General features: G+C 47.1%; 1 protein-coding gene across 1 annotated transcript in view; it reads right to left on the reverse strand.

The window, feature by feature from the left end:
- CA6 (carbonic anhydrase 6) overlaps nucleotides 1–8303 on the reverse strand; it is a 31529-nt gene extending 23226 nt beyond the window's left edge. The window contains exons 1-2 of the mRNA XM_061161231.1: nucleotides 8098–8303; nucleotides 365–505 (exon numbers count right to left, since the gene is read on the reverse strand). Coding sequence (XP_061017214.1) covers nucleotides 365–443 — 79 coding nt within the window. The 5' untranslated portion in view covers nucleotides 444–505; nucleotides 8098–8303. The remainder of the gene's footprint in view (nucleotides 1–364; nucleotides 506–8097) is intronic.
- Between the last annotated feature and the right edge of the window lie 1217 nt (nucleotides 8304–9520).

The raw sequence follows: 9520 nt of genomic DNA on the forward strand, positions 1-9520 counted from the left end.
CGGTACCATTTTTCTAGATTCCATACACATGCGTTAATATACGGTATTTGTCTTTCTCTTTCTGAGTTACTTCACTCCGTATAACCGCTTTATTTTTTATCTACACAGACAGAGTGCAAATGGCTTTGCTGTCAGAAGCACTGAGCGAGTTGTCAAGCCAGCACCAGGAGTGGGAAAGCAGAAACCCTGTGGTTGATTCAGGGATCCAGACATGGGGAGAGCTCTGCCCTACTCTCTGTAACTGAGGTCTCCCCCAGCCTGAGATGTGGAGCCCCCAACAGCACCGCACACAGTCATCACACGTGGTCGTCCCTGACTGACCAGGCTTCACCCTTGAGAAGTGGGTGCCACCCCTGGGCCTTACCTGAGTAGGTCCACTCGGCCCCGTGCTGGGCCTGGGCTCCCAGCACAAGCAGGGATAGCAGGGTGACCAGGGGCGTCATGTTGCGGCAGGTCTGGAGTCAGGGCCGATGCTGCGGAGGCTCCTCTTTTAAAAGCTCAGAAACTGTAAATAACAATTTACCAGGTCTGGCCGGCTGATCCACCCTTTGGTGCGCCCACTGAAAAACAGCACGCCCCTCACACCCGCTTCCCCGGCCAGGTGATGCACACCTGCCCCATCACCTCTGGCACAAGCACCGAGTCCACGTGGCCTGAGCGTTCGGTTGTCTGCTGTCTGATTTATGAAAACTCACTCAGAGGGTCACACAGCGCAGCCTTTGTGGACAAGCGACTACCTTGGGCCAAGCAGATGGCCCCAGGCAGAGGGCTGCAGAGTGGGGAGGTTTTTCCAAAACAATGGCATTTTCTGTGACCTCGCTCCTGGCACGCGGGGCCCAGGAAGGGAACCGGTGAGGAGCATCACCAGTGCCTAAAGCCCCAGCCGGATGCTGCATGGTATTTCCTGCCTGCCTCAGCAGTAGACACCTGCCACTCACGCAGACTTAGGGCTGCCCTCAGCCAGACAGCTGGAGAGATGGCCTGGGCCCCATTCATGCTCAGTCGCTCAGTCGTGTCGACTCTTTCGAGACTCCATGGACTGTAGCCCACCAGGCTTCTCTGTCCATGGGATTCTCCTGGTAAGAATACTGGAGTGGATTGCCACTTCCTCCTCCAGGGGATTTTCCTGACCCAGGGATCAAACCCACATCTGTCTGTCTCCTGCATTACAGGTGGATTCTTTATCTGCTGAACCACTGGGGAAGCCCCATGTTTGAGCATAAAATGAAGGATCCAACTGCAGGCTGTCCTGTTCTAATCCTCTTTTTTTTCTTAAGCCTTTTTTTTAAAATGTGGACCATGTTTAAAGTCTTTATTGAATTTGTTACAACATTGCTTCCGTTTTTTGATGTTTTAGTTTTCCGGCCACAAGGCATATGGGATCTTAGCTCCCAGACCAGGGATCAAACCTGCACCCCCTATGTTGGAAGGCAAAGTTTTAACTACTGGACCACCAGGGAAGTTCCTCATCCTAACTCTTGAATCACTGGTGGATGCTGAGTCCCAGCTCATGAGCCACATCCCAACACGTGTCCTGGGTTAGCCCAGCTGCTGTGGGTGTCTGAGCTGCTCTATGGAATGGATTTGCTCTGACAGCCACAGTGCGCTTGGTCACACCCAAACCCATCCAACATGCTGGATCAATGAATTGCCTAATCCTCCTGTGTCCACTTGGGTAAACAGTCCTTGAAATTAGCTGAGAGAGAAATTTTAGAGGTTATACTTGCTGACAGGCTCATACTTCCCATGCCCTTCAGAGAGGACACAGGCAAAGGGCAGCAATGTTCTTGGCCTGAAACAAAGGACCGTCCTGTTCTGCAGAACAGAGCTAACGCCCTCTGCAGCTTCTTTAATCTCATGGCCTTCTTTTCCCTGGAATCTGAGGGATGCTGCAATGGCAGTACAGTAGCATGATTTAACTCTGGTGGAGAGAAAGGATTCTGTGGCCAGACCAACAGAGTTCAGAACTCTGCTCTGCCACTTACTAGCTGTGTGAACTTCAGCAAGTTACTCAACTGTTTCTTTGCCTCCATTCCTTCAGTTTAATAAGACTTAAGGAGAGTACTTCCTCATGCAAGGAGATCAAACCAGTCAATCCTAAAGGAAATTAACCCTGAATATTCATTGAAAGGACTGATGCTGAAGTTGAAGCTCCAATACTTTGGCTACCTGATGTGGAGAGCCGACTCATTGGAAAAGATCCTGATGCTGGGAAAGATTGAGAGCAGGAGGAAAAGGGAGCAACAGAGGATGAGATGGTTGGATGGCATTACCGACTTGATGGCCATGAGTTTGAGCAAACTCTGGGAGATAGTGAAGGACAGGGAAGCCTGGCATGCTGCATTCCATGGAGTCGCAAAGAGTTATACATGACTGAGCAACTCAACAACAGCAACCTCCTCCTGAGGATACAACAACAAATCTGTATGTAATACTCAGAGTAGCACGTGGTATGTGGCAAACAGGGTTGTTATCATTTTATGGAGAAAGGAAGTGACATCATTGTCACCTAGCCTGTTGGGGAGGGAACAGAGGTGAAAATGCAGAACTCGATCTCCAACTGAAACAGCTTTCCAGGTTTTCAGAAATAGGAAACCCACTTCCCAGTCTTTGCTAAGGAAGTTAGATCCCAGCCTGCTGGGCCCAGGTCTGGCTAAAAGGGCCACCTTGTGAGACCCAGTTCTGCTGAGGATACTGAGACGGGCATCTACCTTTAGGACTTTTAGACATGCCAGGGAGCCCTGATACCCAACTGGCAGGAAAACAAAAGCTGAGCCATCTCAACTCTTTTCTTAAGAATCACAGAAAGAATTAGAGAACCGTGGAGGGAGCCAGAAGATCCTAATGTGGAGAAGCCAAGGAGCTTTGCTGAGGTGAGAAGGAACTCAAGTAAGTCAGAGTGTAAGACAGGGGAAACTGCAGAGAGAGGGAGGCAGAAAGGAGAATGAGAGGAGACGGGAAGAGACCTACAGAGAAAGGAGGGTTCCTGGAGCCACATGGTCTGGCCTGAGTGTCGGCCTCTTCCAATGGCTCCCACGCTCCATCTCTCATTTGTGAGAAGTGTGGTCCTGAGGCTAGTGCTTTGGGATGCCTGAGAGAGCCCTGGTGCTTTTATTGCCCCGCAAAATCTTTAAAGTAAGTGCACAGTTGCTTTGGGGCATCTGTAATGTTAACATCCCTCGCCTGGAACCCTACTGCAGAACATGCATCCATCCATCAGACCTGCAGCTTTGCCCGGGTTTCTCTGTCTCTTTGGCCAGCTACTAGCCTGTACAACTGGCTAACACTGAGAATAAGTGGTTAGGGTGAATGAGTAAGTTAATAAAGTGATCAGACTAGTCAAGTCCCATCTGCTAATGAGGGCACCTTACTAGAGAGGGATGGGGTCTGGGTCGCCTCCCAGACTCCAGTGACCTAATCCACATAGAATCAGTCAAGGTCACTTTTGTTGCCTACTTTCTAGCTCACTGTCTTCTTTGACCCTAAAATTTTCCATTAACCTTGAACATGTTTCCGCCCTGTATTTGAAAAGCACATTGTTTCGATTTTGATAGTGTGCCACATTAGACTCTGAACTTGCCTTTTCTGCTTTCATCCAACCACATCTCCACCTCATCAAAGATGTGTCTTATTCGCAACTCCTGTTTTTCTGGATACTGTGATTTGGGTGGTTGTCTGAGATAAGTTGACAAGTATGCCATTTTTAATCACAACATAATGTCAGAAATGACAAAGGAGACTTGTTTCTCCTTGGTGCCACCACAGCTGCGTGAAGGAGACCCACTGAGGCAAAGAAAAAGGGAGGGCAGTGAGGTGAGGTCAGCCCAGATAAACAGGGAAGTACCACCAGTCCAGGGAGGCAGGGAGGGGTGATCAGGCCAGGGGAGCAGAGAGGGGTGATCTGTCCAGGGGGGCAGAGAGGGGTGATCAGTCCAGGGGGGCAGAGAGGGGTGATCAGTCCATGGGGGCAGACAGGGGTGATCAGTCCAGGGGAGCAGGGAGAGGTGATCAGTCCAGGTGAGCAGGGAGAGGTGATCAGTCCAGGTGAGCAGGGATGGGTGATCAGTCCAGGGGAGCAGGGAGAGGTGATCAGTCCAGATGAGCAGGGAGAGGTGATCAGTCCAGAGGGCAGAGAGGGGTGATCAGTTCAGGGGGCAAAGAGGGGTGATCAGTCCAGATGAGCAGGGATGGGTGATCAGTCCAGGTGAGCAGGGAGAAGTGATCAGTCCAGGTGAGCAGGGATGGGTGATCAGTCCAGGGGGCAGAGAGAGGTGATCAGTTCAGGGGGCAAAGAGGGGTGATCAGTCCAGATGAGCAGGGATGGGTGATCAGCCCGGGTGAGCAGAAAAAAGTGATCAACACAGGTGAACAAGGAGGTATGGTCGGCCCAGGTGAGCAGGGAGGGATGATAAGCCCGGGTGTACGGGGAAATACTATCAGCCCACATAAACAGGGAAGTACTGTCAGCTCAGGAGAGCCAAAGCTCAGGTTTGCATAGGACTGGCATGGAAAGATGAATTTGGCTACACAAGAACACATACATTTTGGCTGTAAGTAATACAGACAGGCCATTGTTCTGTTTCATTTAGGAGTTCCAGCTCTGGAATCCTGAAGACTGAATCATTCTCAACAAGTTAGTTGTCTAAATAAGTAAAGGTTCAATTCTATATAAGCACCTCTAAGATGCTTAGTCCACTTTGGATTAAAACTTTTAAGGTGTACCATGCTCTTGCCTGTTGTCTGCAGTAGGTCAAGCTGAATGCAATTAAACTTTTCTTAATGACCAAGACCCACTAATTTAAATATCAATGATTATCCTTTATCATAGTGTATTTATGCCCAATGGGCCTATAATTATATGAGTCCTCTCCCTAGATGAAACAACCCTAACTGTTACACTTTTGGATTTCTTGTTTTAGATGTTGAGAGAGGAATTTCATCTCTCAATTATTAAAGCAATGTACACCCATGTTCATGGGTAAAATAGTCAAATTATTAACATACAGAAGGCATGTAACATACAGAAAGCAGTATAGTAAAAGCTACGGCTTTTCCAGTAGTCATGTATGGACGTGAGAGTTGGACCATAAAGAAGACTGAGCACTGAAGAACTGATGTCTTCAAACTGTGGTGCTGGAGAAGACTCTTGAGAGTCCCTTGGACTGCAAAGAGATCAAACCGGTCAGTCCTAAAGGAAATATTCATTGGAAGGACTGATGCTGAAGCTGAAGCTGAAGCTGAAGCTCCAATACTTTGGCCACCTGATTCAAAGAGCCAACTCATTGGAAAAGACCTTTATACTGGGAAAGGCTGAGGGCAAGAGGAGAAGAGGGCAGTAGAGGATGAGATGGTTAAAGAGCATCACTGACTCAATGGACGTGAATTTGACCAAACTCTGGGAGATAGTAAAGGGCAGGAAAGCTTGGCTTGCTGCAGTCTATGAGGTTGCAAAGAGTTGGACACGACTTAGCCATTAAGCAACAACAACAGAAGACCAATTGATACAGAGATGAGACTTGGTGCTAAGGCAGGGTCTGGAGGACTCTGCTCTGCTAGAAGTTAACTCTTTAGTTGATAGATTATAAACAGGTTTGGAAGTGCTGGGGAAAGGCTGGGAGGCTGGAGCATCTGGAGGTACCAATGTTTATGTTCACTTTTTAATAGTTAATGCTTCCCTACTGGTGGTTCAGTAGTAAAAGAATCTGCCTGCCAGTGCTTGAGACATGGGTTCGATCCCTGGTTTGGGAAGATCCCCTGGAGAAGGAAATGGCAACTCACTCCAGTATTCTTGCCTGGAAAACCCCATGGACAGAGGAGCCTGGCAGGCTACAATCAATGAGATTGCAATGACATGGACACAACTTAGCGACTGAACAACAATGACAAACTGTAACATAGGCTGTCAGCTGTTGCTTCTCAATTGTCCATTTGGTACCCTCACTTCCTGGCTTCTTGCTGCTTTTTATCTAGTTGGTCAGCGATCAGATAATTACACTCCTTAGAATTATATGCACAAGAAGAATGGAGACAGCTGAACCAAGAGCACTGAGGCTGTTGTAAAACCAAAGAATGCAAACACTGAAATATTCATTTTGACTACTCATGAAATGTTTATATCCTTTCTGACTTTTGGTTATACCCATGTAAGTGAAGCATTACTAACCTGTCAAGCTAAATAACCTACTTGCAGAATATTCGACCACATCTAGCCCTGATTCAGCGAGGCCCATGAGTTCTTTCCCCAGCCTCTTGGTGGATGAATTCCCCAGTCTTACAGGGAACATCCAGTCTCATCTGTCCTCCTAGAATTCAGCACCTACTGTTTCGTCTACCCGCAGGCATTTTCCTCCATTGTATCTATCCTTCTTCCTTACTGGGTACGAGTATCCCACATCAAAAAACATCCAGACTAGGACTTCCCTGGCAGTGCGGTGGTCAAGAGTCCACCTTGCAATGCAGGGGACACAGATTTGATCTCTGATCAGGTAACTAAGATCCCACATGCAAGGAAGCAGCTAAGTCCACATGCTGTAACTACTGAATCTACGTGCCACAACTGGAGAGTCTGTGTAGCACAACAAAAAATCTCACATGACACATGAAGATTCCCATGTGCTGCAACTAAGACCCATCAGACAAATAAATAAATATTAAAAAAAAAAACATCCAGACCAAAACCCTTGTGGAGATTCTCTTCTCCATTATTAATATGGGAATAAACAAAATAGAGAGCTTCCTGGGTGGTGCTAGTGGCAAAGAACCTGTCTTCCAATGCAGGAGACATGAGACTTATGGGTTCAATCCCTCGGTTAGGAAGGTCCCCTGAAGGAGGGCAAGGCAACATACTCCAGTATTCTTGCATGGAAAATCCCCCTGAAACGTTGTTGCTGAACCATGAAAAGACGCCAGGATTCTTGGTCTCTGGAGGAGAAGAATTTAATCCAGGGCCAGAGATGAGGCTTGATCACTCAGTGCTTTTGTGTAATAAAGTTTTATTAAAGTATAAAGGAGATAGAGAAAGCTTCTGACATAGGCATCAGAAGGGGGCAGAAAGAGTACCCCACTCCTGGTCTTCAGCTGGATGTTATATAGTCACTGCTGCTGCTGCTGCTGCTGCTAAGTCGCTTCAGTCGTGTCTGACTCTGTGCGACCCCATAGACGGCAGCCCACTAGGCTCCCCCATCCCTGGGATTCTCCAGGCAAGAACGCTGGAGTGATTTGCCATTTCCTTCTGCAATGCATGAAAGTGAAAAGGGAAAGTGAAGTCGCTCAGTCGTGTCCGACTCTTAGCGACCCCATGGACTACAGCCTACCAGGATGCTCCGTCCATGGGATTTTCCAGGCAAGAGTACTGGAGTGGGTTGCCACTGCCTTCTCCATATAGTCACTAGCAGTTTGTTAATGAAAGAAAGGAATGTCTTAAAACTCAGAATGGCACCAGGCCCCTCATCCATAAGATGTATTTTGGGATAATCTTGGCACCAGAGGAGTCATCCCGGGCCATAAACCGATTGACTTGAATCTTGTAGAAGGGCAGATTACCATACAAATAGTTTTGTTTACATAGATTAGGGAAACAATGTCTGAGTATAACGTAATGGTTTGTCAAGTAGGTGGAACCAACTTGAAGACAGAGTCTGGGGTAAATGCATAGTACATTAACATAACTTAAGATAAACATTTCTGTGAGAAAAATGCATAGGTTGACTCAAGGTTTGAGAATAATTAACTTCAGGTAGAACCAGGTGTCATTATGGCAACACAGTATTTTAAGAGAAACCTCCTTTTAAATTTGTATAGAGAAGGAAAAAAATATCGCTAGTTTGTTTCCTCCTGCCGCTTAAGAGAGAGAAAAATGTCTGACACTTGCAGCCTATTTCCTCTGTTTGGAGACCCCTGGCCTTCCTACCTGTTACCCTCGCACCATGGACAGAGAAGTCTGGTAAGCTATGGTCTGTAAGGTCGCAAAGAGTCAGACACAACTGAAGAGACTTAGCAAGCACACACACATGCAAGCAAGATAGGATCCAACATCTAAAAATATTTACTGCTCAGACTTCCATCCACATTTTGTGGCCCTTGTCTGTGCAAACTCACCGTAGGACCTGTTGGAGTTGGAAGTCCCATTAACCTCTCCTGCTGGCTGTCTCTTCAGCTCCTTGGAAGACACCTGGGCCAGGTCTTGCTTCAAGCCCTTTTATGTACTCCTCCCCTGGTCTATTTCTGTAGGACAGGTTTGTGTGCTTCCAGCTCCACCCTGAACTGGTCAATAAGTAATTCCAGATCTATACTGAGTCCTAACCCTCCCCTTACACCCAAGAGACTGGTTTCACAAGTAGATTATTCATTTCCTGTCACCACTGTAACAAATTACCACAAATTACTCAAAACAAGATGTTTTTCTCTTACAGGGAGCTCAGAAATCCAAAATTGCTTTGCCCAGGCTGAAGTCAAGGTGGCAGAGCTGGTTTATTCTAGAACTTCAAGGGAGAATTTGAGCCTCCTGCTTTTCAGCTCCCGAGGCTGCCTACACTACTTGGCGCACAGCTTCTTCCTTGAATCCCACCGATCTCTCCCTTCCATCATCACATCTCCTACTTCCTCATTTGATCTTCTAGCTTCCCTCTTACGAGGATTCTTGTGATCACATTTACGGTTCACCCAGGTAATCCAGGATCATCTCCCTATCTCAAAATCTTTAACTTAATCACACCTGCAATTCTTTTTTGTACCTTTGACAGGTTCTGGGGATGAGGATGTGGACATCTTTGAGGGGAGCACTTGTTCAGCCTACCACAAGGGTTCAGGGGACTACCAAGTTAAATTAAACCATGAGTGGCTAAAAATGGGATTTAAACTTTAAAGAACAGCAAAACAAATCCACAATGCCATGAAATATACCAGAAATGGAGAGGACTGTAGGAAAACAAGATGGACAACAGCTGATCTGTCAGGAGAATACATTGGCTTGGCCAAAAATTTCACTCAGGGTTTTCGGCACGATGTTATGGAAAAACCCAAAGAAACTTTTTGACCAACCCAATACAATTGCCAGGGGCTTACCTGGTGGATCAGTGGTAAAGAATCTGTTTGCCAGTGCAGGAGACACAGGTTCAATCCCAGGGTTGAGAAGATTCCCTGCAGAAGGAAACAGCAAGGGAGAATAAGATGGTGGAGGAGTAGGCAGACGTGGAGTATATCTCTCTCCACAGATACATCAAGAATACACCTTTAGAGACAAAAGATCTTGCAGAACACCAGCAGAGAGCAGGCAGGAGTATCTGACCACTGGAAAAGAATATATAGAGCATGCGAAATTCACTAGGATGAAGGAAGCAGAGGGAGAAGAGGAGAGTGAGCAGGACTGGACCTGCACCTGGAGGGTGGGGGAACTGAAACAGGGGTCAGATCCTCACATCGGGGCAACTGTCCAGGACAGAGGAAAAGCATCTGAGGCTGAGAGTGAAGCAGCTGATTTGTGGCAGTCTGAATGGAATAAGAATCACATAGAGAGTCCTTG

Source organism: Dama dama, chromosome 14 (genome assembly GCF_033118175.1).
Source record: "Dama dama isolate Ldn47 chromosome 14, ASM3311817v1, whole genome shotgun sequence".
NCBI classification, from domain to species: Eukaryota; Metazoa; Chordata; class Mammalia; order Artiodactyla; family Cervidae; genus Dama; species Dama dama.